The 27,945-nt window shown below is 34.5% G+C and overlaps 6 protein-coding genes across 9 annotated transcripts in view; 3 read left to right on the top strand and 3 right to left on the bottom strand.

Moving 5' to 3' along the window:
* Nucleotides 1-92: 92 nt before the first annotated feature.
* On the bottom strand, nt 93-1,790 carry LOC115449518 (mediator of RNA polymerase II transcription subunit 21). Its single transcript, XM_030177363.2, has 3 exons — nt 1,607-1,790; nt 1,262-1,540; nt 93-562 (listed from the first exon to the last, which is right to left on the bottom strand). The coding sequence occupies exons 1-3, from the start codon at nt 1,646-1,648 to the stop codon at nt 437-439; spliced, it is 447 nt and encodes a 148-aa protein (XP_030033223.1). The 5' UTR covers nt 1,649-1,790; the 3' UTR covers nt 93-436.
* A 1,385-nt stretch (nt 1,791-3,175) lies between these two features.
* Nucleotides 3,176-5,669, bottom strand: LOC115449522 (solute carrier family 35 member G1). The gene is made up of 2 exons (XM_037436814.1): nt 5,465-5,669; nt 3,176-5,393 (listed from the first exon to the last, which is right to left on the bottom strand). The coding sequence occupies exon 2, from the start codon at nt 5,374-5,376 to the stop codon at nt 4,336-4,338; it is 1,041 nt and encodes a 346-aa protein (XP_037292711.1). The 5' UTR covers nt 5,377-5,393; nt 5,465-5,669; the 3' UTR covers nt 3,176-4,335.
* A 1,886-nt stretch (nt 5,670-7,555) lies between these two features.
* Nucleotides 7,556-8,337, top strand: LOC115449519 (ribonuclease P protein subunit p29). Its single transcript, XM_030177364.2, has one exon. It carries the CDS (start codon nt 7,689-7,691, stop codon nt 8,319-8,321), a length of 633 nt encoding a protein of 210 aa, XP_030033224.1. The 5' UTR covers nt 7,556-7,688; the 3' UTR covers nt 8,322-8,337.
* Nucleotides 8,338-9,431: 1,094 nt separating this feature from the next.
* Nucleotides 9,432-11,312, top strand: LOC115446828 (CCR4-NOT transcription complex subunit 10). The gene has a single exon (XM_030173628.2). The coding sequence runs from the start codon at nt 9,576-9,578 to the stop codon at nt 11,274-11,276; it is 1,701 nt and encodes a 566-aa protein (XP_030029488.2). The 5' UTR covers nt 9,432-9,575; the 3' UTR covers nt 11,277-11,312.
* Nucleotides 11,313-11,399: 87 nt separating this feature from the next.
* LOC115449520 (WSCD family member AAEL009094) lies at nt 11,400-21,661 on the top strand. The gene is made up of 5 exons (XM_030177365.2): nt 11,400-12,321; nt 12,435-12,610; nt 14,359-14,446; nt 17,210-17,379; nt 17,766-21,661. Exons 1-5 carry the CDS (start codon nt 12,051-12,053, stop codon nt 17,952-17,954), a joined length of 894 nt encoding a protein of 297 aa, XP_030033225.1. The 5' UTR covers nt 11,400-12,050; the 3' UTR covers nt 17,955-21,661.
* Nucleotides 21,662-23,603: 1,942 nt separating this feature from the next.
* The window catches only part of LOC115449517 (myotubularin-related protein 3), a 110,403-nt gene continuing 106,061 nt past the window's right edge, over nt 23,604-27,945 (bottom strand). For 3 of the 4 annotated variants that reach the window (XM_037436623.1, XM_037436621.1, XM_037436622.1), the window contains 3 exons: nt 27,735-27,881; nt 27,256-27,422; nt 23,604-26,550 (listed from right to left, as the gene is read on the bottom strand). In XM_037436623.1, coding sequence (XP_037292520.1) covers nt 26,451-26,550; nt 27,256-27,422; nt 27,735-27,881 — 414 coding nt within the window. In that variant the 3' untranslated portion in view covers nt 23,604-26,450. Of the gene's footprint in view, nt 26,551-27,255; nt 27,423-27,503; nt 27,583-27,734; nt 27,882-27,945 lie in introns of those variants that run through there. The other variant, XM_037436625.1, reaches the window with a different exon arrangement.

Raw genomic sequence — 27,945 nt, 5'->3', positions numbered from 1 at the left:
GAATAAGGGGGTAAGATTGTTTCATCCTTTCAAACTTAATGGCTTTAATGTCACCTGTTAAATTATAATTATAGCGCTAAGTTGTTTATTGAGAAATATAAAACACTATCAATGCTACCAATTAATTACTTTGAAACATTATTTTCATGAAACACTATAAACTTACATACATTGTTTTACAAAGTTTCATATTTTATGTTTTGCCTCAGTGCTGCTTACTTTGTCCAACCAACCTCAATACGAAAAAAATAGAAGTAACCCTTTAAATTTCAATTATATTAGTACCATAATACCAATAAAATTAGATGGTTTGGTAAATAACCGAGGCATACAATAGTTTAACATGAGATATATACAAGAACACAGTACAAACTCCACACATCCACAACAGTCTTTGAAATTATCACCGCTTATGGTGACCAGACCCTCGCCGGCCCTATAATGGAGGCTTCACATCCTTGTTGAGGATCAACGAGGGGTTCTGCATGTCAAGCTGGCACTGGGCTATATCACTTAGCGCTCCTTGGATCTTTTCTAACAATATCTCTCCTTGTCGTACCACCTGCAAATATAACATAAATTAATCCCAAATATACTTATGCATAAGTGTCTCAATGTGCAAACTGAGAATTACTGTTGTTGTTGAGAATACAATGTATAGTCAAAATTATCTTGAATGAGTAAAATCAATATAAGGAGGTGGGAAGAATAAAATAAGTTCCTGTTTGAGGAGTTTGAGCAACCAAATGTAATTGATGCATGGTTATATCCTTCAAGGTACAATTTTTTACCTTGACAGTAGATAATGAAAAATTACAGTACAGATCTACCATAACTACCATGTACATGAAGACATTGATCCCCCAAAAAGTGGTAGTGTGCCTTAGTTGTTTGCTGACTATGATATGGATGTAAGTTTGTTAAGATGTTATAAAAGCAAAATTTACTAAATGATATGGTTAAAATCTTGGTATATCATATCCTGGATATACAAATGGGTAACTTTTTATCATTGAAAAGTACATAGAAGTACTGTTATTATAGATAACATAAGTAGAGCCACAGCCAACACCTCATTTGTTATAAGCATGTTATAAATTATATCTGAAACACAGCTGATTTCAAATAACACCAGTATCTCATTTGAATCAATCTAAAAACTGGTCAGAATAAGGTGTTTATTTCAACCAAGTTCAAATTGAATGTAGCCATAAGGTTTGTTTATAGATTTTGGCTGCACTAAACAAAATATAGTCTGTACCTCCTCCAACTGCTCAGCAGCCTCCTTATTTTCTGCCTCCAAACGTCGTAAACTTTGCACTTGTAGCTCTGTTGAACTCTCCTCGCTCGGCAGGGATTCAATCAACGTATCTATGTCTTTAGCACACCGAGATATCAGAGTCGCAAATAGCATAGCATAGTCCTCCTGATTTTGCTGCTGTTGCGGCGTCTGAGACCCGCTGCGATCGAAACCGGGAAACTTACTAGGCGTAGAGAACTGCTGCAGTATACCTATGCTGTTGCAAAAGTGCTCGGCTTGCTGAAAATATAAAATTGATTACACACTGAATGTAATTGGAGTAACTTTTGCAAACGATTTTATTACCTGGTTTATTGTGTCTTGAAGTTGTGTGAGACGGTCTGCCATTTTTGCAGATGTTTAGGTTTAAGTGGTTGTAAGAATTAGTGCCCTACCAATGTGAAAATTCAAAACTATTAGGAATAGGATTTGTAATTACAATTCACGAATAGGCAAAACGTCAGATCAGAAAACTATAATTTGTAGTATTAGGGTGACCAGTATTTATAATATTAATAATACATATTACTTCGCTCAAATAAGACAAAATTCTGTAGATATTTTTTTCTCGAATGTATATTATCATAAAGCAATGCTCAAATCATTTAAAATCGTAATAAATATATTTCACTTACGGACCACAGAACAGACAGAAGCTATAACGAAGTTATTATTTATTTACTCCTTAGCATAAAAAAATATGTCGCAATGAAAAGAATCGTATATATTATTTTAAGTGAATAAATAAAACAGACATTTCTCTCATTTCGAAAGACACGCTGCATTCGGCCGGGTACTGACCCGGTATACAGATACTAAACAGTAAACATAAATAAATATTTCTTTACCAACTATTCACACTTATTACATATAACCAAAGATAAACATCGTTATTACTCTGATAAATAGGTAGACTAAAAATATTTATGAAATTCTTGCTTTCTATTTAAAAAGCCAAAGTGATACAAAGAAATATCAATATTTTCTTTATTAGATACGCTTTTGATATAAACTTGTAAAATCTGGCAGCCCCCTAATTCAAGCTGCAAAATGTCAAACGGAAATACAAACTTATGTTTAAAATATCAATTTCATTAACATGTAATGTGAAAAAATCGACTATAATAATCTGTTCGTGAGTTATTAAAAAAAATCGATTTTATTAATTATAAATTTTTATTATACAATTTAGAAGATTGTCGTCCACTAAATCTAATTATTTTATTCGTATTATAAAGGATACTAATTTTTGTAAAATGTTTGGGTGTTTATTGTCAGAAGTTACTTCTGAACGTATTTGAATGCAATTTTGCACACTTATAATTATTGATAAACCATGTTGTGAATGAGCCTCAGCATAGTATGGGTTGTTTGTTTGACATTTCGGTAATTTACTCCCGTAGGAAGAATGTATTATTTTTTAGTCAGATTTTTTTTATATTGATGTAGCTATCATCATCAAATGACGCTATATATGCCCAAGTTAGCGATTTTGGTAAAGAACAAAGTTTTTACGCAGACGAAGCCGCGAACAAGATCTAATTTATAAAATAGTTAAAAAATTATTACTCAATACAATAAATTGTGTTTAAAAAAAACTACACTTGTCTTATTGATTTTGTAGTAGCTTACTCGATTTTGAGGTCAGGCAATACATTGCGCGGGTTTCCCCATATTTGCTCAAGATTCCTCTGAAATGTTCTTAAAATGTGTCCAAGAACATGTTGTCATATACTACCTGATTTAAAGGTGCAACATAAAACAAAACATTTAGACTAATTTCAGAATTTACACAGTAACATATTAAACTAGCAACCAAATTTTAATTCTAATTATAACATATTATTTATTTTAGTTTTAAATAATAAAAGCAGCCAATATTGATTTTCATTTAATAAAAGCAAATTACATGGTCTCGTAAGACTAGAAGTAAAAATATCACAATCCAATCAATTTATATACAGTCAATAACGCAACGATTATAAATACATAGGTCAATTAATAAATTATTAACATTTTAAACATTGTTTAGGACACCTATTGTTATTTCACAATAATTAAATAGCGTCTATGTAGTGCATGTGCTTAAAGCTATAAATATATTTCAGAATAAATTAATTCAACATAAGAATATTCAAGTTAGCATTTCCATGACTAGTTATAACATCACTTATAAATCAAATTATTAAGATAAAATTATTCCATAATTAACTAATAACGTTTTCATATAAAAATTAAATTTAACTATCATAAAATTTAGAAACTAAAATATCAATTTTATGATATGTATGATGGACAACATTGCGATAAATTGTGATTGTGAATTAAATTTTAACCTGATACATAATACTTTATCTCCTAATATATTATTGTTAAAATCTACACTATAACAGCATTATAATATGAGAAAACAACAAACAATTAGATAAGTTAAATTCAATTTAAAATGTTCAATATTCAAAATATAAGTAACAATGTACAAGTGAGAAATAATTTTAATAAGACTAGAGTGTAGTTAACAATCTTATTTGGTGAATCAATATTACATAACTTACAATAAGCGAGGAATACAATGACTAGACAAGCAATAATAGAGGCCAAAGACACACAACTCAGGTAAAAGTGGACTTAATTAACAGTCTTATAGGGTGAAGGTTCATTTAAGTACAGTATAATGTTACATAATAATAATTATTGTGTCTGTTCCTTTACTATAATTAAAGCCACCTAAATATATTTAAGTAAAATAAAATGATGACAAGTTCAGCGGCAAAAATACTCCATTTGAATGAGCAAATTTAGATTTTGGTGTAAAAAGGACAAAAACAAAAATTTTATAGATAATTATATGTTCAGTAACATATTTGAGTATTTAAAAATTCATAGCCCAGTATATAGTAGTAATATTACATATTATAGAATACATATAATACCTGCAGCCTTAATGTCTAAAATACATTAATATTGTAAGGTACACTGTGTGAAAATCTTACATACTGTGAAATTCATTGGTATTTGTGTAGTTAGCTTTGAAGTTATCGTGCCAGCACACCAAGTTTGTTCCTTAACTGTGAATCTTTAGGCAAAGCTAATGCCCATTTGCGTAAACCAACCAACATGACCGAACTCAAAACTAATATTGCACCACATACTGAAAACTTACTTGGTATTTCGTTAAAGAACATGACTTGCCACAGAAAAGCAAATACTATGTCTGCTGAACGAGCAATGGCAACAGGACCAGCTTGTTCCATTTGCAAGGACATTGTCAGTAAAATTTGGCCCAAATAACTGAATAGTGCTAGACAAACAACCAAAAATCTCTCTGTGCCACAGTTTGGCATGCAAAGTAATCCAAATACAAATGAATAAAATAATGTTTGTACTATGGCATATGCCCCAAAGTTTGTCATGATTACAGAAAAGTGTAACCCTTTAAGTACACGCAATAAAACATACGCATTAGCACCAAATATAGTTGATATAAATGCTGCGACAGCACCCCTCAGGCTATTATAGTTTTCATTATGCTCAGTGGGTGAGTCATCGCCAAACAAAAATGGGGGATGGGTGATCAATATTACACCAATCAGTGTAAGTATGATAGAAATTGTGTTCCAAATACCACAAGGCTCCTTCAGAAACACCCGAGCAAATAATGCAACAAAAACGGGGACTGAAAAAACAATCACAGAAGCATCAGCCAGTGGCATATTTCGGAACGCATAGAAACTTAACATTAAGCCAAATGTGCCCACTATCGATCGCAAAGCGAGTAGCAGCCGTTTACCCTGTGGAAAGACCGGTTGCTCCGTGTATATAACAATAGGTATAGTAGGCAACAAAACCCCTATAAAACGAAACATAGCCAACTGCATAGGATCTATGTTAACCAGGCTTTTCACTATCACTGAACATAAAGAAAAGAACAATGACGATAAAGTCGCCAGTATTAAGCCGAGGTACGGACATCGCTTGATAAGCGGCCTTTTATTTTCCAGTAAATTGGGCAAAGTCTCGTCCCCACTGCCTGCCGATAAATCCACAAGATGCTGCAATTCTAAATGTTCCGGCATTTCACTTCATGTAATATCTGAAAGAAATTTTTTTTTTTGAATTTTTTACTAAAATATAAAAGACATAACGTAAAATCAGCTTACATACCTCTATTGGACCGAAATAGACATAGTATGCAAAACTAAAAATATTTTGATACAATATTTCACAAACGCCGATAAAATTATTCAGACGCATACGGATATTCTCATTCTTGGTATTTTTATTACGATATTTATAATTACTGTCGGAATTTCTGTAGCACTTTGATAAAAATTTTGGTAGTTTTCACTTTTCGTGAAAAAAATCTGTAAATGTCTATTTGACAAATAATTGATTACGTTCCGTTTCATAAATTAGGACTATAGCATTTTGAAAAACTATTCATATTTTATTAAACAATTATATGTTTTTAACATTATTGGTTAATTTATGTTCTAAATTTGACGTACTTTCATCGTATTTTTTATTCCTTTTTATTAATTATTTAGTTGTAAATGGAGTCGATTATTATAAATATATAGTCGATTTTTGACGTTCCAGTTTTTGAGAATAACATTAATAAGCATAAAATTGTTTTTCAAACCTATGTCAAATTAAAATCTTTCCGAACGATTATCGACTCAGAATAAGAACAAGCATAGAAGGAATCTAAATTACCCTCATATACTTATCCTATTTTTTCAAATAGGCCAAAACCGTTGAAAAGAACGAGACAAATATTATGTTGCTAAGGTCGGCTTGCGTACACTTTAAAATAACCAAATGGTTACCTTTGGTCCTCTTTATGATGCCGAATTAAAAAGCAAATAAAATGTCAAATGTGCCCACTTGCCAACCTCAAAACAATGTCACAAACGCGCCCACACAATTTAGTTACGTTATACTTCAGCGCGTGCTTTTCAAAAGTGGCTGCATGTTTTGTAATATTTTTGTTGTTAATTTTAATAAATTCACAGTGCTGTTTAAATAAAATATAGCCCTACGAACAAGCAATGGCCTGCGTTATTGTGGGATGTAAATCTCATTCTTCTCGTAAAGAAAATGAAACTGAAATCATCAGCTTCCATCGGTGAGTAAACAAAAAACCCAATATATTTGCTTAAACCCTCTACATAAGTGCAAAAAGTGTTATTAATTATACTTTAATATGCTGTAGTCATATTATAATCTGCTGTTGGCCATTCGATACAGTAATTATTAAGTATTTTTCATTTTTACCAATTTACGTAGTCGAGTTCAATAGTGTTGTGCTGCATATTCTGTCGATAACATAGATGTTAGTATATTGTAGTTTACTATTTTGCATAAATTGCTTTTTACTTACAATATACGGTGGTGTAGTGGTAAAAGCCACTTGGAAACCGTGCGCGAAGGCTGGGGTCGAGGAAACTATCTGATTTTCATAGTGTGTTTCATACAATGTGTTTCATTGCAGATCCCCCAAAGATGATGTTATGAGGAAAAAATGGATCCCAATTGGCATTGGAAAAAACAGCATCGTGTTTGCTCTAAGCATTTCGGCAAAGTTTTATTAACATTGAAATAAGTTATCAAACATATGTGACATGAATGATACCGCTGTGTTTTAATTTTACTGTCCCATTTTAGTAGCTTCTGTCAAATCACACCTCTTGGGTATCTTTTAATCCCTAAGAAAGTCAGAAAAGAACAGAAGGGGTGCTGGCTTTCTCCTAGACGAAATTCTTGCCGATTTCTTGTTTGTTACTTACAGCGGTTTCCATTCCTTCCGAAATTTCTAACATTTGCTTAATTTAATAATCTAAATGCTAAACCATTTTTGTGTGAATGACATTTCGGAAGGCATGAAAACTGCTGTAAATAACAAATGAAAATTGGACAAAATTTAGTTCGAAGAAAGCCGGTAGTTCCATTGTTTATGTAATTTAACAGCTTCTTAACGAGTGCTTTTATATACCCAGACTTCTTCTGGTACTTGAATACCAAATCAGGGTTTTGATATCTTTTTTTTAGCCTTTATCTAAAATAGCAGCAATTTGCAGCGGTTTGTAGTTGACTGACCGAAAAGTGTTTATTTTAGCAGGTCTGTGAATTTACCATAGCCGATAGATAACGCATCTATCGATATCGATAAGATGTCAGAAGGGATCGCAACACAATTAAATTTCTTGCTGTCTAAGACAGAGTACACTCAAATGTCATAGTGTTACTTCTATGCTTGTCATTGTTCTGAGATTATCGAAATACAAACTTGTCAGTGTCAGTGAGAAATGATCGAAAAATACAAAATAACCACAAAATAATATTTATTAAAGTATGGTGTTACTTAATTAATATATAAATTTGCAACATGTCGACAGAAGAATCATTTTCGCAAGGATCTGCTCGGGCTATAATTTCGTTTTTGAAATCGAATGTGCCAAAATCCAATATTGAAAATGTCGAAGGGGACTTAAAGGCAAATTTTGGGCTTGCTAAGAAAAGAAGTTCTACAAAGATACGAAAACCTAAGAAGAAAAAAGTACGCTGTTTGACTAGAATACAGAAGAAAGCATTAGGTTTCTATAATATACCTAAGGACAGCCTGCGGTATATTGATATACTGCCACTGAATAAACTTTGGACTGATTATATTTGTGAAGTTTTAGAAATAAAAGATTCTATACCAGAGCGTAACAGCAAGAACTGGGAATCGTTCACGCAAACGTTCTATAAAGCAGATCTACATGGTGCCTATATGAGAGTGGTGGAGTCAAAGTGTCCAAGCTATGTTTTTAAAAAAGGAATATGTATTATGGACACAAAAAACACGTTTAAAATACTGTCAGAAGAAAACATAGTGACGACTTTGCCTAAAAAAGAGTGTGTTTTTGAAATAAGTTTAAAAGACTGGAAGTTAACTTTGTTTGGAAAACACTTCTGTTCAAAGCCAGCTGATCGGAGCAATAAGAAGATGAAAAATTACTTATATCCTGAATTATAAGTTTTAAGGAACAAAATGTGTTTTTATTTGTGATTTTAAAATAAAGCAAACATGATTGAAACATGGCAATTTGTACTAAAAATTTAGTTTTATCTGCTCACTGTTTTCTTACAAGAGTGGTTTCATAGAGATTTAAGAGCATATTAGAATGCATAGTGGAATATTAGTATTATTATGCCTTCAATGCATAAATATCTCTTAACACACTTCACCCTTTTCATTTCCACTATTACTGGTGGCAACTAAGGCCCATAGGGATACATGTTATATTATTTGAACTACTTATAGGTATTTCTAATTTTGAACTTCATACCATTATGAAATATTTTACTTTGCGTCCAATAGGTTGAATTGGAAATCTTTGGGGGAGGTCCATATTCAGCAGTGGATCCTGCGGCTGATAATGATGATGAAATACTTTTAGAAATTTGAATATATAATGTGTGAACTTTGATTGAAATATAATAAATTTATGTATTATTATTCTGGGAAGTTAATCTTCTACGTACTAGTCCTCGTACCTGTCTCAGTTTTATGCTGAGCAATTAAGAAATTCATCAACTAGTATGTATGAAGCAAATACACTATGAAATATATAGTTTGTTATTATTTCTATACCTAATACTTAATAAAAATTTTACTTATGTGCATTATCACTGTATTTTCCTGTTATTTGATTACCCATATACGATAATGCAATTTTTTTATAAATAAGCTGAGAATGGGGGTGGCTCATAGTTCGATCCACAACTACAAATTAAAAATAGTTCAATCCTTTCGTCTACTTTTGGATAGTACGATATTTTATAGTAACATAATATTTATTTTTCAATGCATTTTACTATAATTTTTTTTTTAGAAATTACTAAATTTGTATCAAATCGCTTAAATTTAATATTTGACAACTACATCACCAGATAGTTAAATAATAATAATATGCATTACATATCTATGTACCTCATTGAGTTTATTTTGTTTTTATCACCTTCAGATAATAATATGTTCATATTATTTCAAAACTGGGTTTTATTATATATTCGATTGCATGATTAATCGAATTAAACTAGTGAGTCGGGGTCACCACTAATCTATTTTTAACCGAAAACGTCAACAACAAATGCGAACTGTCAAAAACAACGTCATTTTTCCAGTTTCCACGAATTGTCATCGTAATATTATTGTATGAAAAATAAACAATTTTATATTAAAAATATCTGGCCAGGGTTAGAAAAGTACTGCTTCATATAATCAAATATGGCCAGCAACAAAGAGCGCGAGGAGCCGATCGTTTTGGCACACCAATGTTACTTGAAGAAGGATTATGCTTCCGCCCTGCAACACCTCAACGAGTTGGAAAACATTGTTGGAACTTCTAATAAACGGGTACAGCACAACAAAGCGGTAGTGGAATTCATGGCCAGTGATATGAAAAATGTGGATAAATTCAAAAAAGCGGTGCTCCAACTGGCGGGCGTGACGTTTCCAGATGTTGACATAAAGGACCTCAGCTCCCCCTGTTTATTATATAATTACGCGGTCATACTGTACCATTCGCGGTACTATTACCAGTGTACGGTTATATTAGAGAAATTATTGGCCACAAAAAATATTAAAGATGCTAAACTGTTTCAGCAAATTGTCTTACTTCTTCTAGAATCTACCTTGTGTAGAAGAACTTATGACAAAACTTTGGAAGTCGCCAAACACTATGGGGAGCCTTTGAAATTGAGTAATGAAGTTAGTGAACTGTTTGAAAGACTTATCAGCCGTGCACAACTACTACTTGGTCAGAAAATAACATTAAACTTGAAGCCTGACTCAATAGAAAACATTTTTATACTAGCTCAACAAGTTTATCTCAATGGGGATGTGAAAGAAGCTGCAAACATGTTAGGACAGTACAAAACATTAAAATACAACTACGATCTAAAAACCCAAGGGGAAGATATATGGGCAGCTATTAACAACAATCTTGGAGTAATATATTTGTCAATAAAGAAGCCTTTTTTGGCTTCTAAATATTTTCAGCATGCTGTGAAAGAACATTTCAGAGCTATGGAGTGTGAGGATAGTGAGAGACTAATTGTTTGTAGGGACAGACCACTGTATGTGTATAATTTGGGGCTAGCCTTGCTAGCAGCCAACAACTCAGAGGGAGCATTTGAGTGTCTAGTAGAAGCCGCCCGTCACTACCCAAACAACCCACGAGTCTGGCTCCATCTGGCAGAATGTTGTGTAAAGAAATGCTGCAGTGACGAAGCACAACAATATACAGTCAAGAAACTAGGCAGTGGTCCACACACCCGCATATTATTGTCAAAAGGTAAAGAGAAATATTCCACAGCAGGAGAATCGTTTGCCATACCTTCACTGTCATTAGAATTTTCAGCATTATGTCTGAGAAATGCAATCACATTACTTCCGAATCAAGAGCCTCCAGTAGATGTGACAGCTCCTTTGATCCAAGCTCCTCCTGGCCCACCAATAAACTGGAAACAGAGGTGTGAATTAAAGAACTCCACACTGGTACTACAGAGCTACGTATTACTGCACTTACAAGATCCACTGTCTGCTCTTGTGAGTGCAAATGAGTTGTTAAGTCAGACAGATGTATCCAGCAGTCACAAAGCTTGGGCGCACATATACGCAGCGGAAGCCCTCATAAATCTAGACCGCATAGTTGATGCAGTCGAACACCTCCACCCACCGATGATCCATGACCTAGTCTCTGTGCTTCCATACCAAATGAGAGACATGATCGCAGTCTCTGTCTGGGCTAAAGCAGCAGTGTGCCACATACTCAGAGGAGATTTAGTCACAGCAAGGAAAATATTACTACAAATAAATTCACCACGAGTCTTGCCGTTACAAATGTATTTGGAAATATGCACAGGCAATATAGAAAATTGTCATACAATATTGAGGAAACTGCGATTCACAAATCTATCTCAATAACATTATTTACTTTATAATAAATTTATATATACTATATTTCTTGTTTTAATATTACAGAAAAATAATAACATGAACAGAAATAATTATGAAAACTGTATAATATGAAAATAATGTATTAATATTCATTAGTGGGCAATTTTAGGATGAAACAACAGAAGATATTTTTGAAATGAACCTAATCTTCAAAATATACAATTATAAATAAATAAACACATTTTTTGTTTGTATTCACTATTGGCATAATGATTCAAGACCATTGCATCTATAAAATAAAGAAAAATGAACTAGTGTTGCCCACTATACCATTTTCTGTACAAGATTCTGGAAATACTTGATAGTTTATAAAAAGTAATATATTTTATTCACAATTTCACAGATTTGTGGGAATTAAAAACAAAATTCGTATAGGTTTTGGAGTTTCATTTAATACATTTTAAGTTAAGTTTACTTCCAGTGATGTAGGTAAGATGTAGTCTTGAAGAATTTTTGTGACTTTCCAGGAAAGCAACTGAATTTTCCTTGTTTTAAAATATTTATCTCTTATTTTTCATTCATAAATTCTTAAATATGTTATTCTCATGTTTTATAAAAATTGGTTCACAGGTCTTGTGTAATTTTAAGAAGACTTGGATTATCACAAATCACAATCGAATCTAGCAACACTTACACTGTGTAGTGGTGTTTATTCAAGAGTGGTGTTGTACATCGCTCCAATAAAAATTATGAATTGAAGAATAAATATCACGTCAATATATTAAATTTATCAAATGAAACATGTCTCGAAGGTCAATAATAGTGCTCGCCGCGGCAGTTGTGATGCTGTATTTTTCTATAATTTTATTTATGCTGAGCCCTTTGCACGGCGCGAAAAGTGCTTATTACGGTAATAGTTACATGAATCATTTCGGTTTTCGCCAAGTACCGAGTGTGAACTGGTGCAAGGAGTTGAAGTGGCGGTCTCCTCCTTCACCTAACGTGGTGGCTCTGGTGTCTTACCCTGGCAGTGGCAATACGTGGTTACGATACTTGCTGCAACAAGCCACAGGTAAATAAATATTTAATTAATGTTTTTTTTTTTATTTTTGAGCATAACTGTGGACGTATGGAAACTTTCCTTTGCTGAAGTTATCAAAGAGGTTTAATTAATTTGTTTGTAAGGTATAGTAACAGGTTCCATATACATGGACTATGGTCTTCGAGTGCATGGTTTCCCGGCAGAGAACGTAACTGACGGTTCCGTGCTGGTTGTGAAAACCCATGAAGCACCACCACTTGAGCCAGATAAATTCAAATCTGCCATATTACTAATAAGGAATCCAAGAGATGCTATATTGGTAAGAGCTTTAAACTTATATTATGCTTTGTTTTGTTTAATAAATAATTTGATTTTTTTTTGTTTCATGTCAATATTAATTGCAACTATACAATTGATTAATAAATGAATATGTAAAAATTAGTGAACTTGCAGGTTTCTGTAGTGCCTGTATTTTATAATGTTATACTTTTTATATGTCTGAAAACAAATATTCTGGGAATCTATATTAATATACATTTTACTATACTCACTATAAATTAATTTCATAATACTTTATAATAAAATAAAAATTATAACTTAATTATACAGTGTAAGTACCCAGATAAATAGTTTCAGAAATGAACTAGTAATTTGAATCTTAAAACACACTTCATTTCATATAAAATACACACTTCTGATAATATTAAAAACACAATTACAAGAATGTAAAATATTTTTTATTTCCTTAGTAGGCAAACAAGCAAGTGGTTCCCCTGATGGTAAGCATCATCTGCTGCCCATGGACTATAGCAATGCCATATATAAATAGTTTTTAGCAGCATATTATATTTTCATATGTTTACACATTTGTAAATACTTCACAAAGCTGTACATTTTTATTACAAGCTTTTTTATGTTGCTTTTGTTTTCAGTTTGCGATGGTGTTTGTACACATGTTTAACAATTTGTTGAGCTTTACACACCTAATACAATCATCTTCATGCCAAGGAATGGATCCGTTTTAGTGTATCATGCATCTTTTATGTTTTGGTAATTATTATTTTATATTTCACACCTTGTCTTTCAAAGAAAGTAACATACAGGTGTTCAAATATTTCGACACTTGTATTTACATAGTTTTTATATCTATTTTATGTAAGTTTGTCTTATTTTTTGTTTAACCGTTTAATAAGCAAATGGTAATTTATTTTTATCAGTCAAACGATAAGCTTTATTGTGGTGAAACAAGCCGGCTATTTGTTTTATCACAATGTCGCGTCCTAAACTAAATTCATGGCCATTGTTAACGTTATGCAAATTGCATATGAAGGCCGCGTGTATTTAGGCCATGCGCCCACTATTGCATTAACTGAGAAACATAAATATATCTCAATTGATATAATATGTACTGTAATGTGTGACATAAGGTAATACCATTTTAGTTCTTTTTTTATTAACGAAAATATAAAAGATAACTAATGTTTTCGAATCTGTATCAGTCAATTTATGATTGAAACTTTATGTTTTATTTGATAACTGTCTATTGGTTTTATGTGTTTGCGAGAATCTTAAGGTGCGGTCTCGTTAACGACATTTTTCTTTTATATTTACGCCTGCAATACGAAAAAATATATATATTTGTTAGCAGCTTAACGTGATTGATGTAGCTTTAATACTTGAAGAAACCCAATATTTATTTCGTATACAAGTCTAGTCTTTATAGGCCCAGAAATTATCGAAAAAAAAAGTATAATAGTTCCCTACCTATATGCTTTTGCTAAGGGAGTATTAATATCTTAATTTGTGAGCCAAGGGTGCTTGCAATGGTATTGATTACTTAAACATTATCGAATGCCTAAACTTCCATCGACGTGGCTTTCTTAAAGGAATAGCTTTGTTAAAGCGTTGTTCTGAAAGTAAATAAAAAAAATACTTTACACCAGCATTCAAGTACCTAAACAACATTTTAAACTAATTGCTACAATTTCTGTTTTTAAAAGGGCTGTGCGATAAGTTATAAAAAAACAAAGCCGCCGTGGTCGCCTAATGACGTCTCACTAATTGCAGGCAGATTTCAACCGCCTCCACAAGGGTCATATAGGGACAGCACCCAAGTCGGCGTTTAAAAGAAAATCACAAGAGCATAAAAAATCAGGTAGGTACACATTGTCGCATATTATATATTGCGGTATATTATTTAAGTCGTATTGCGGCAAGCGCGACGTTGGGCGTCCACCTCAGGACAGACGATTTGATAAAGGTTGCAGGCACCCGTTGGATGCAGGCCGCTTTCGACAGGTCCGTCTGGAAATCTTTAGGGGAGGACTATGCTCAGCAGTGGACTTTATGTGGTTAATAATGACGGGGGATATTTCAAAATTGTAATTTCTTTCATAATACTGCAATGGATTTAACATAAATTTTTGCAGTAATATTTAAAGATAACTTTTATGGTCTAAAATACCCAAAACATAACATTTTCTTTAATGAAAATTCACAGCACTAATTTATTCATGGCACATTTAATAAAAACAATTCTTATATAATTTGTTATTATAACGTAAAATCGAAATATGTTGTGATGTTTTTGATGTACTAAATTTATAGTTTGTTATCGTTTAGAAATAGCATCATTGTTTATATTTCGTTTGATCTCAAACACGTGCACCTCAAGGCCTCACGTAGCGAGAGTATGCAATTAACTGTCAGTACCCACTCCCTGTCATTCCTCTGTCTTCCCACATTCCATTAGTGAAGGCATGTGAAGTCCAGCGCACATACGGTCCGCTGTATCGCAACGCATAGCATTTAGTGAATGCTAATAATGCGGCGATAGCCTAGTTGGGTGTGGAACGGACTGCCAAGACGAATGTCCGCAGGTTCAAATCCCAAGGGCACACACCTCTGACTTTTCTAAAATCATGTGTGTATTCTTTGTGAATTTATCGTTCGCTTTAACGGTGAAAGAAAACATCGTGAGGAAACCTGCACATCTGAGTAGTTCTGTATAGGAATTTCGAAGGTGTGTGAAGTCTACCAATCCGCACTAGGCCAGCGTGGTGGACTAAGGCCTAATCCTTCTCAGTAGTAGAGGAGGCCCGTGCTCAGCAGTGGGCAAGTATATAATACAGGGCTGATATTATTATTATTATTATTATTATAATAAATATGAGCGAGGGAAACGATACGTATAGCGGTTAGCGTTTATCGCCTCTAAACATATACCTTACAACAAGTTTAGAGCGAGTTACGCAAGCAAGTTAATAATCGGGGCAGTACAGGCAACTTTACGTTTCTGAAACAAGAGACCATCCGATACATATAGACATAGGTACAATTTGTAACACCTATAATGGTTGGTTCAAAAGTAGCGACTATGTGAAATGCGAATCTACCACTGTTGAAAATATGTTTAACCGCCATTAGAGCAATTATCTTGCGGCAATTTTTTTAGGAAAGGTTAACCTGACAATGCCGGTAAAAGTGCCTTAGCATTGTGTTTAGACAGGAATCATAGGTGCAAGAAGAGACAATTTCTTTCACATAGTCCGTAAAGCTGCAATATATAATACCTAACATAATAATAATATTATTTGCGCATTACTTAGACTTAGACCTATAAGAAACATTTTCTAAATCAATAAACATAACAGAATATTATTTATTTCTGCAAAAATGAAAGTGCCTGATTGTAAATCGATCGGTATCTTGAAGTTCTCGATTCGCTTCCGACGAGTCTCGAACTAATATAATATCCGGCGGGCGGCGGGTTTAATTATATTTGGAGCCATGCTGATGCTATTACGGCTCGTTCGGCGACCTAACACATTTTGTATCGACAACGTAATGAATACGGTGGAGCGACAGGGAATAATTTGGGGTGTCGGCCGTTGGTAATATGTACTTTATTTATGATAACTCCAGCCCAGCCCCGCATTATGTCTGTCGCATTTTTGAAAGGAAAGGCCTCTTTAGTTCATTATTTTGTCTCCCGCTTTGCTATGGAGGGAAGTGGACAAATAATATTTCAAACTCCTCCCTATCTTTCCATTTGATTAATTTCGTTGCGGGATAAGTCAAATAAGTGTTTCCTGAGACTCACTGAGCTTCACCGCTCGGTGTCATTAAATGCGTGCCACTGCTGATCCCGGCTTACAGGAATTGTAGTGGTGGGTTGAGGGCGGAAAATTCGTCGCATTATTGGGCACAGGTCTCCTCTACTACTGATAATATGAGTACTTTTTGTGTATAAAAAACAATGTTTAATTCACATATAGCATTTTTGATAATGTACATTTACGTATTCACAAGCAATATGAGGACGCACAGTGCGCCCGAATTTAGTGTCGGTAATCTCAAAGTTTTCTTTGGCTAAGTTCAGTTTGGTCTATCTGACAGCCAACTGTAATATAGTTTTAGTTCTTTAACCAATCAGATTGCCCCATTCTGTCTTATGCCTCATACTGTAACGACGAAAGCACGAAAAAACGACTTTATCATAGCATTACTTTATCCTTAGCTAATTAACGTTTCTGAATAATGGCGGTAGTAATCGAGGTTGTCATAGTATAGTTCCGACGATTGTCCAGTGACAGCATCCACGGAATATTTGTTGCTGGATTTGATTGACACTGTAAAAATCATTTCGATTTATAAGATGGATGGTAAAGTTATGCCTGACTGTTCGTTTCTTTTATTAATTCTAAAATATGATACATTTGTAACATGTTTCATGATTATATAATGCATTTTTACTAACTCAATTTTGAAACCATACCTTAAATAATTAAGAATTTATAAAGAAAAATGCCTTGTTAAAAGTACTACATGTCGTTTACCACGTTCTTAAACGACTTGATATACGGAATTACAAGGTAAATACTTCCTGGTGAGCATGTAGCTAGTGTCATTGTTATAGAGTGGGCTAACTACGTGTCGGCGCAGCTGCCGGTGTGGGAGTCGCTGCACCGGCTGTGGCTGACGCGGTTCGCGGGCCCCGTGCACATAGTGTTCTACGAGCTGCTCGTGCAGGACACCAGGGCCACGCTCGCGGATATACTCGAGTTTGTCAACGTTACTGTTACTGAGGTCAGCTTTTTTTTTACAATTCGTGGTTGAAAGAATAATTGACTAAGCGACATATTTTTGCTATATTAAATTATACATATTTGGAATTTGTGTCTTATTCTGCGTCTTTTTATTTCTTATTATTCTTATTCTTCGTCTTATCCTAGCTCTAATTTTTCGAGAATGAATGTCGCTTAAGGCAATTAGCTTTTTAACGACTTGTAAATGACCATTTTTTGACCGGGGATGTCGTGGGGTAAGGGTACTAATCGTAGCCTCAGCCTCGACATTTATCTATTGTAGTGAGCGTACACTCATGCTGCTTACGCACACTGTAAGCGATTATTGAAAGTAGTGGCGCGCCTTTTTATGGATAAAATTATCTATATTGTTTTGTATCTATTTAGGAGAGCATGAACTGCGCCATAGCGAACAAGGAGGGTATTTATCGCCGCAAAAAAAAGTACGACGACTTTGACCCGTTCACATCGGACATGTACGTGGCGCTCGACGACGTGCGAAACCGGGTACTGCGCATAGTATCGGACTACAGGAAACGGCACAACATCACTGATAGGAGTAAAGGGAATTTCTAGAATTCTTCATAGGTGTTTGAAACAAATGTGGCGATAATTTTAAAATGTTGTGTGAAAACATGTTTCTGAGTATTGTTCTGAGAACAAAGGTTTTGATGACAGATTTGAGGGTAAAAACGATATGGATAATAGAAAACAAACTCACACTTTGAGTAGGGTCTCAAGTAAACATTTAAGATTATGAACATTAAATAAAACTTGAGATGTCAGTTAGCGTTTGATGTAAGCTGAGTTGACGCTATAAAACTTAACTCGTCTCCCAAATACATAACGCCAGTTAAAATGCAACGATTACGATGGTAATCGTAGCATCTCAACTTGCGTACTTGTGCTCGACGATCTTAAGATGCTGATAGCAACTTAACAGCGTTTCATCTGATTCGCACTTAAGAGCGAGACTGAGTTGGAACTATTAATAGCTTATGATGGGTTTGGTGGTTGATTTTGAAGTAGAATTTAACGTCTCGAGAATATTTTGTTAATACTTCACTGGTATGTTTTCGCCAGAAGTGTAGTTGTTCACGCTTTGCCATAAAAATATCTATAATAAGACAACTTGTTAATGGTATTTAAAGGTGCATAACACAAATCTTGTAGCTTCCAGGACTTTTATTTTTTTTGTAGTAATTTTTATGAGTATTTTAGCATAACCAAGAATCTCAAATACAGCCATACCAAATAAAATTACCTATTTGTTGTTCTTACTTACGTTTAACACTTTATTTTTGACATATATTTATTAGTAAATTTATATTTTAATGAGGCCAAATAATGTCAGTGGTTTGCTTCAATAGGTATTTCCAGTAGGCATTATCCTACATCTGATTTTGTTTATTCAACAAGATTAAAAGACAATAATATCTAAGCGACAAATATATCGACAATTAAATATTGGAATCGTCAGATTTTTCTGCGCTTTTGTATCTCTAAGACAATTTTAATATCAGTAGAATTATATTTATAAAGTAAATAAAAATCGTTCTACACAAAAGTTTAATGATTGTCGCTTAGATATGATTGCTTTTCAAGTGTCGATATGTCAAATATTGTAATGTGCAGGAGTAGGAGCGTAGTCGCTTCGTCTCGTTCTTTCGCACGCGTCGTAATTACCGATGACGTCACGTGCGCGTATTGCGCCTCTTTTCTTGTTTCCTGTAATTTACACCTTGCACCGAAATTCAAAGGCCTATAACTTGTTGATTTTTTTTGCGAATTTTAATCACTTTTTCTGTTAATATTTGATTACAGTTAAAACAGAAGGAGTCAAATATCCTATTACATAAGTTTGTTAATTTGTATGTTGTTTGTTATATTGTATAGATCAGGATGTTTGAACTATCACTAAAGTTGTAGCAATTATTATTGCTAACTCCAGTTAGATTCGTAACATTAATAAGTATATTAAATATACATTTATTCGGTTATTATAAATTGACTACCAAATATTTTTAGTTAACGTTGTTTTGTTTTAGCTGATTTATTATTTTATTTCTCTTCGTGAGAATGCCTACTGACGAATTAATTTACATTATTATTTTATGTACCAAAATACCATTGCTTACTTTATTACCTTTTATTATTGATACAATAAGAAGACATTTTTACATAGTTATTTTTATTTTGAACCATTCTTTAGTTTTTGTTTTTGCTGTTACATATTTAAATATTTTGAAGTCATAAAAAGCAGTATTTGCAATCACCTTTTTATTACCTATTTACTTACATTTTATATCTAATTTCAATGTAAAAGATAAACATGAGTACAAATGCAGTATTAATATCGAAAACTATCACTCATTGCTCAAATATGTATTACATGTCTTATTCTGTGTATCCAAGACAATAAGTTATGCTCTCTTCATTTTTCTTAATGCATTCCATTAAATTATTTTCAAAATTATCATTCCATTATCGATCGTTTTCAATAAACGATATCGATCTTAATCGTAGATCCGATCTCAAGAATAAACCAATCAAAATAAATCACTTGTAAGTCTAAAAACACTATTCTGATTGGTCCGTTTTGACGATCGTTCGAAAAGGTTGGGATTGTTAATTAAAAACGGTCCTATATCGATAATAATATTTATTCAAACAATTAGAGGTTTTTTATATTAATTTTGTTTAAAAAGATGTGTATATATTTATAGTTGTGTAGGAATTAGTATTTATATACATAGTATTATATTGTATTATTTACATAGTACTATTATTATTTACATATTCATAGTATTGTGTTATTTACGAGAAGTCAACTCGTTTAATGTTCCTACTTTCTTGGCCTAAGAACGACCATTTCGGAGGTCTTGTTGACCGTGATTTGAATCGAGTTTTCAAGGCTGCTTGCTAAGATAACTCGAAAAATGAACAATAAAGTGGATTTATAAACCCCTAAACACAAATTCAGGTTGATATTTTGTGTTTAATGTAACAAATTAGACGTACTTTAAATTTAGTCACCGAGACTGGTAAGATTGGTTGAATAAATTTAAACGAAATAAACATCAAATTGATTTTAGAAATTTGTACCTATTTCTTATCAAATGCATTAATAAGTAACAAATCGACCGGCTTTGCAGTATTTCTATATACGTATTGTAAATAGTGTAACCACATTGTGATTTTATGATACACCGTACTTTAGTGTTAAAAGCAAAAAATATTCAGTACAAGATAAGGGAATTGAAATGAATTGACTACAGCAATAGAAAAATCTCGTGATGAAATATTGAATTAAGATCAGGAGCCCTATTCCTTCTATAGAGGCGAATCCTTCTTTTTGCAATAACAGGCGTTCTGTTCGAAGGACAGCTTCAATAGCCGTCTAGGTAAGAGAGTAAAAAAATACTTATTTACCTATTCGATTATAAAAGCTATCCTTCGAATAGATTGCCCGTAATTGCAAAAAGACGGATTTGCCCCCGTAGACACAAAAGAGCCCCCTGACCTAAATCTAACATTTCATCACAAGATTTTTACAATGGCTATAGTCTAGTTTTTTTATGTGCAAAATATAAAATGGATTAATTTATGTTCCGAATTTATTTTCAACTTGATTTTAGTGCCTAGAAATGGTCGTATAATTTATTGTTAGTTATTCCTAGGCTTCTAGTCAACGAGTATTGTAATCACATACTAGTCTGTTACACGTATGCCACACGAATAGTTTGTGTATCAACGAAACGATGACCCAGAGTTCAAAACTGAGCCTATTGTGAGCGCGACGACTTACGATCGATAGAATATTTTTTTAACCATTTATAAAGTGTGAATAATTTTATATTGTCTATTTTATTGATGGTAGAAAATGTTGGCTCCGATGTTTATATTGGAAATAGCTAATGGAGAGATGTTGCAATTGTAAACCAATTTCAAAATAAAAAGTATTACTATGATAGTGGTGTTTATCAATAATTATAGTTTTAGTACATGTTCATAAATGGAACAATGTATGTCTCTCTAATTGATTATTTGTGTAAATATATTTTGCAATGATAGCTTTATCGATCGTAAATCTTTAGCGCGATTTAATATTAGCCAGCACCGTGTTATAATATGCACTATCAATGTTTAAATTATGTTGGATTATTTATTAGTTGAATTCTATTTAGACATGTATGTTGCTTTTGATATAATTTACTATTGTAAATATATAGATTATTTTGAATTGTAAGTAGATCGAGCCAAATAAATGTATTTATAAAGTTCGTGGAATTATTTATTATCACGAAAAATCACCGAAAACCTCTCCATCTTCCCATTATAGCAATAAAAGAGACAAGCCCGAATATAGTTTTTGTACGTATAAAATTAATTAATATTTTACGTTACTAATTATTGGCCACGGAACGGTAGATTTATCATATATTTAGTTGTAGTTTGTTCGTTGCTCACGGCGATCGCGTCGGGCAGGGATGGCCACAGAACAATTACTAATGCCAATTACTCTAAAGGCATATCGAACCTTCAATGGTTAACGTGCATCTTTAAAAAAAAAATGTGGCCTATAAAGTGCCGTGTGTATAGCTCCTAAACCAATTAACAGGTTTTGATGCCCTTTTTTGGTGGAAATCTGATGTGATCGAGAATGTTCTTACCTATAAGTAATTTAGGAATATTTATAGCATACCTACGTTTGAAGATCAGCTCTTTCTATTTGCACAGGTTCAATTGACTTGAAATTTGCTATACTTTTACTTTAGTGGTATTTTTAAGACATGACAATCTTAGGTGTTGCTGCAGCATCACTCAGCAACTTACAGCAGATATAGATGTTTGGGTTTAATGAGTTGATGTGTATCTCAGGATGAATTCATGCATGGTGATTGGTGAATGGTGTTACTTTTATATACGAACGGACATACTGCTAACCATCAGGCGAGCGGTATGTTCGATTCGTTATTCAGTTGTATAAACAAATGTAATAGGGAAATGATTTGCCTGCTCGTCATAGAAACTGAGTCAGTGCAAATTATCTACAATCCAATGAACATGAACTGATAAGCGGCTGACAGCAGCTCTTTGCGATTTTTATAGGCATAAAATAGAATCTATTTGTGTTTATTATTTTTTGAATAGACCGACAATACATGGAATTTATTAATACGTGAAGCTGACTATGTCCCTTTTGCCGAAAATTACGCGGACGAAGAAGGAAGTAATTTGGCACAGTAAAAGTTTATATGGAGGAGTGTAGAAGAACCTTAATAACTTGCAAACTTAAAAACATATGAATTGTGGACCTACATAAAATTCTACATAACCTCTCAGTAGACCTCCCCCACATACAGACTCGCGCATTCACTCACATACACAAACAGAGCCTAGAGTAGTCCAATACATATTGCGTATTTTTTCGTTATATTTCCTTATCTTATTATTACTTACCTAATCTAGCTTACACAAAGCACTTCAAACGGTAGGCGAAAACGTGGTCAACTTTCAAAATGAAATGATTGCCGGTTCTCAAACCTTGGTATCTGATATGGAAGACTACCACGTAACGTATATAATACATGTCAGCCCCTTTGTGAGAAGAATATAAGAGGCGTCAGTTTCCAGCGATATCGATAATTTCTAGATCCATTCATCCACGAAGACCATCACCACTTTTTGAGCGGGGGTGTCGCGAGGTGTCGTGGTTTAAGGGGACTGATCCACGCCTCAGTCTCGGCCAAGAATATATGTACTACGTACTAGACTTGGAGTTCCATAATTGTGTTCAACTCAACTGTACTGCAAACCGTACACTTGACTTTAGTGTGATTTCAAAATTGACAGCGTGTGGTTATTTACAGAGTGGCGTTCATAATATAAAAACTCGAGTTTGAATGTAAACCTGGATGTGTATAAAAAATATTAGTCAAAAAGGTAAAATTATTTGTTGCTCAAGTGAATAAATAAGTTATAAAAGTGACGTTTTAGTTGCCATTTTAATTCAGATTTTGAACAAATAGTTTATATGGACGTTCGTGTCTATAGAATATACGTTAATAGTCTCGGCATCATAGTGTGCATGTGCACGTATGCTACTTACATACACTAAACGATTTTTGAAAGCAGTGGGGCACGTCGTCGTCGAGGAAATGATTTATAGGTATCTCCGGGTGGAGTGCCTGCCACTTGAGGTAAATAAATAAAACATTAGCGTGTCATAAAACTAAATAATATGCTTTATTTCACATCGTGTCAATATATCATTGGTCACAAACAAGGTTTTCATCGACAGTGGAACTCGCGACTCTCGGCTCGAGCCTCTCCTTTACAATATAAAATATATGCAGTATTAACAAACCCCCTCTGTTATCAATAAATTACAAATTATATTTTACACACAAGCGGATGTAACACGAACCTCTACATATTTAACAATTGAACATAAATAAATCAAATGTCTCCAAACTACATATATGGAAGTATAGGGTAAATCAAAAATATTTTCTTAATAATTCGATAGTCTAGCATCATACTTCAAAAGTATTTAATGGCTATAAATTTTATTAAAGTATTCACAACATTACGTTACCGATAACTTAATGTTTATTTTCTACAATAATCCCAAAACATTTTCTAAGTAACTCCAAACATTTGATTATAACGTTTCTATCCCGTTGGGATTATTTGTAAAATATAAGTAATTAAATTTAGATGATATTTTATATCAGTTAATAGGACTAATACAGTTATTTATACTTATAATCAAAAGTAGCTAGCAATTGAAACTGTTAACGAATATTATATTAGAGGCTCGTGTTACGCGATAATTAAATCACACGAAGCGAGTTAACCGATTTACATTTGAATTACACATCGCGCCGGACCGCGGCGCTCCGCGTACAATAATATATTTTCTCGTAAAAAATAAATCGCAAAATTAACAAATACGCATCACGAGGGTATTTAAAATAATCACCAGACAAATTTAACGTCTAACAACATGTTATTAAACTCTTAACCATTATACAAAATTATCATCAATATCACAAATAAAATACACAAATGCCGACTCAAAAGCCGGACAAGTTATTTAGTTAGAGAATTTATCGCACGTTGTCTAGAACATACGGCTCAATGATAGTCGTAGACGCCATGCTTACATGTAGCATTCAGTCAAACATTTCATCGTACAAAGCAAAAATGTAATCCATACATTGCTATTGGAAACTTGTCGAATACAGTCTACGCTTTGAAACCGACCGACGGACGTCTCTCTCTCTCGCGCGTTTATAAATGTATCTTCCGTCTCTTTCTACATCGATCGGTTGATTTCAGCGCCATCTGCTACCTGACGCAAGTGTGAAACAAAACCTTACTGTACAAAAAATAATAATAGAACAAAAAATGAAACACTATAATACAAAATAAAAAAGAAAACAATTTTATACAAAGTCTCAGCGTTGTCTGTATTCAGCATTCACTAATAGGCCAGTTTTTACAATCTCACTGAATAACTAATCATCTTTTGAACGAAAATACAATTGTGAAATTAACGTATTTATAGAAAAAGTAAGAAATTAAATATTCTATAGTAAAATTCAGCCTTCGCGTAGAAATGATTCACTACGATATTTCCTAACTACGCCCGCTACCGGCCCCTCTCCGCCATACCACAAACCACGAGACTAGATCTTATATACATTTTACACAATGTCTTAATTATGCTGTATAAAACTTTATATTACGATACTGACGCCGTGTGAGCGGAACATGACCCGTACTATACATTAGAGCAACATTTTAATTAGTCATATTGTGGTAGATCCTTCTTCAAATATATCTAAGATTTTTAGGGAGTTTTTGTATTAATTACTTTTGCACAGAGATATATTTGTTAACCATAAACATAATTTTTCGCCGCACAAACTATATGACATAATTGTCACATCTCTCGATTATCAACTTATCGATAGAAATCGTCAAAAATCGATACTATTATCGATAAAATGCTGCATACGAGTTGGCAAACATTCCGCTCACACGTTCCCAGCGCTGTCTTAAAATTTTATACGTTACGATACACTCACACGTTCGACGTGGACGCGACGAAGCAATGTCATGGTACTAGTGAAACACATCACTCACTCAACCCATAATGGATAAATAATGTTCGACGGTTAGCATATTACACGCGGAAGCGGCATGACTAGTTCCGATGAGAAACTGCTAAAGGTTCCCTATCGACTGTTACTATTCGTATGTTTCACTCGGCAGACCAAAGTTACACACGAAAATCGATGAAATTTTTCGTTTCATTACATTTTGTTATGTTTACAATTTCGACAATTCCTGACTAATTCGATCGCTGTGATACTACTAATATTTTCGTTGTTTCGTCACACAGGCACGGATTTTGTATACAGAAATTATATGATCCGTTATTTTAAATAGCGTAACTCTTAATTAATATAAATTAAGGTTAAGTTTGAAATGTTAAGTGTTCAAGTACGTGCCTGTTCATTAAATTCGGAAACACAAAAATATATCTTTCTCAAATGGATGGAAACGCTAAGTTCTCCTCGAACGTCCTTCACAATAATCACTGTTTAAGGCGCCTAGGTACCTCTATAATCATAAGTCTATTAGGTTAATACAGCGCTCAAGGCTATCAGATGAATTAGACGCTTCTAGTCGACATAAAAATTGCTTTAAGTTATTCGTGTTTTACATTTGCATGAAGTTAGTTTCAGGTGGATCGGATCGCATATAAGTGTCATTGCGCCTTATACCCGATTATATAAAGTTGGTTAGAATTGCACAGTTGTTGAAGTCGACTCTTGCAGTCCATCTGATAGCGCCTTTATCCACTTATTATCGACACTGTGCAGACTGGCGAGAGTGCGACAGTGTTCGATAGCAGTGGTGGTGTGTAGCAGCGTTGGTTCAGTTGAAGGCGTGCTTGAGCAGCGCGAGGAGGACGGCGCGGGGCTGCGAGGCGGGGGCGGCGGCGGCGGCGGTGCGCGGGGCGGCGGCGGGGGAGGGGCGCGGCGCGTCGGCTCGTCACCGCAGCGCGCGGCACCGCCGGCACACGCGCACGGCGCCGCACGAGCCCCACGACCACATCTCCGAGCACGAGCCGCAGAATATGCCGCCGCACCGTCTGGGAACAACAACAAATTAATTTCACTATTACGTTGCACTAACGCTTTAACCCAAATAAACAGATAAAATATTAGTCCTGAATATCCTCTAGCTTCTTTAAAATTACTTTTGGGACAATCCTGCCCACACACACACCGCTGCTACTCCTGTAAGCCAGGATCGACAGTGGCACGCATTATATGACACCGAGCGGTTAAGCTCAACAAGTTTCAGGGAGAACTTATTTACTCTTAACCCGCGAAATTAATCAAATAGGAGGATGGGGGTCTCCCCATACTACTACTACCATACTATAGACGAAAATTGAAACGACCGTCAAGTTACAACTGCTACTTGACATATAATAATATCAGCCCTGTATTATATACTTGCCCACTGCTGAGCACGGGCCTCCTGTACTACTGAGAGGGATTAGGCCTTAGTCCACCACGGTGGCCTAGTGCGGATTGGTAGACCTCACACACCTTCGAAATTCCTATAGAGAACTTCTCAGATGTGCAGGTTTCCTCACGATGTTTTCCTTCACCGTTAAAGCGAACGATAAATTCACAAAGAATACACACATGATTTTTTAGAAAAGGCAGAGGTGTGTGCCTCTGGGATTTGAACCTGCGGACATTCGTCTTGGCAGTCCGTTCTACACTCAACTAGGCTATCGCCGCTTATAATACTTGACATACATTTGCATAAATGTGTATTATACCTGCAGTGATGCCGCCGCCTGGCCAGCCAGAAGTGGTTCCGGCAGTGTTGGCAGCGCGAGGCGGCGCTGTCGGGGAGCCACACCACGCCGCGCGCCTCCTCGCCCACCTCCACCTCCGACGCGCTGCCGCTGCTGCTGCCCGCACTCGCACTGCCGCTGCGGCTCTTCTGTCACACAACATACATCTTATAGTATAGCACCATCATACTGTGAACTGGTTAGAAAATATGTATAGCAGACTACACTACCGATTTACGTGCGTGCTTGATATTAAATGTTTCTTGGATTTGAACACGAAGACGAGGGTACGCAATTTCTTGTCCTAACCTGCGCGACAGACAAAGCTTTCTTATCGCGGATACTATTACGATTCGCATTTAATGAGACTTTTTTTTTAAATATAAGGATAAAATGTTTTCTCTATAATATTTATTTATTATTTTAAATTGTATTTAGAATATATGTTATTGTGTGAGTACCTGTTCGTTGGCGGCCGTGGTGTCGGCGGCGGCGCTGTGCAGCGCGGCGGGCGGGCTGGCCAGCAGCCGCGCGCCCGGCGACGGAGACGACAGCCGCAGCGCGGACCGCGCCGACCGCAGTTGCTCATTCAGATCCTCTACTACTTTCTGCAAACCACACAGTCGAGTATTAATACGTGTTATAATGGTATATCATATAGGCAATATATAT

This window comes from Manduca sexta, chromosome 9 (assembly GCF_014839805.1).
Source record: "Manduca sexta isolate Smith_Timp_Sample1 chromosome 9, JHU_Msex_v1.0, whole genome shotgun sequence".
Lineage (NCBI taxonomy): Eukaryota > Metazoa > Arthropoda > Insecta > Lepidoptera > Sphingidae > Manduca > Manduca sexta.
Note: the sequence above shows the minus strand (reverse complement) of the source record. Positions and strands in the feature narration are given on the sequence as shown.

Bases quoted from the DNA above. Each gene is read 5' to 3' on its own strand.
- LOC115449518 (XM_030177363.2), bottom strand. From the start codon at position 1,648: ATGGCAGACCGTCTCACACAACTTCAAGACACAATAAACCAG. The intron at 1,541-1,606 runs GTAATAAAATCG...TTATATTTTCAG, and splicing joins TTCAAGACACAATAAACCAG to CAAGCCGAGCACTTTTGCAA. The intron at 563-1,261 runs GTACAGACTATA...TTATATTTGCAG, and splicing joins CTGCTGAGCAGTTGGAGGAG to GTGGTACGACAAGGAGAGAT.
- LOC115449522 (XM_037436814.1), bottom strand. From the start codon at position 5,376: ATGCCGGAACATTTAGAATTGCAGCATCTTGTGGATTTATCGGCAGGC.
- LOC115449519 (XM_030177364.2), top strand. From the start codon at position 7,689: ATGTCGACAGAAGAATCATTTTCGCAAGGATCTGCTCGGGCTATAATT.
- LOC115446828 (XM_030173628.2), top strand. From the start codon at position 9,576: ATGGCCAGCAACAAAGAGCGCGAGGAGCCGATCGTTTTGGCACACCAA.
- LOC115449520 (XM_030177365.2), top strand. From the start codon at position 12,051: ATGTCTCGAAGGTCAATAATAGTGCTCGCCGCGGCAGTTGTGATGCTG. The intron at 12,611-14,358 runs GTAAGAGCTTTA...CACTAATTGCAG, and splicing joins ATCCAAGAGATGCTATATTG to GCAGATTTCAACCGCCTCCA. The intron at 14,447-17,209 runs GTAGGTACACAT...TCATTGTTATAG, and splicing joins ACAAGAGCATAAAAAATCAG to AGTGGGCTAACTACGTGTCG.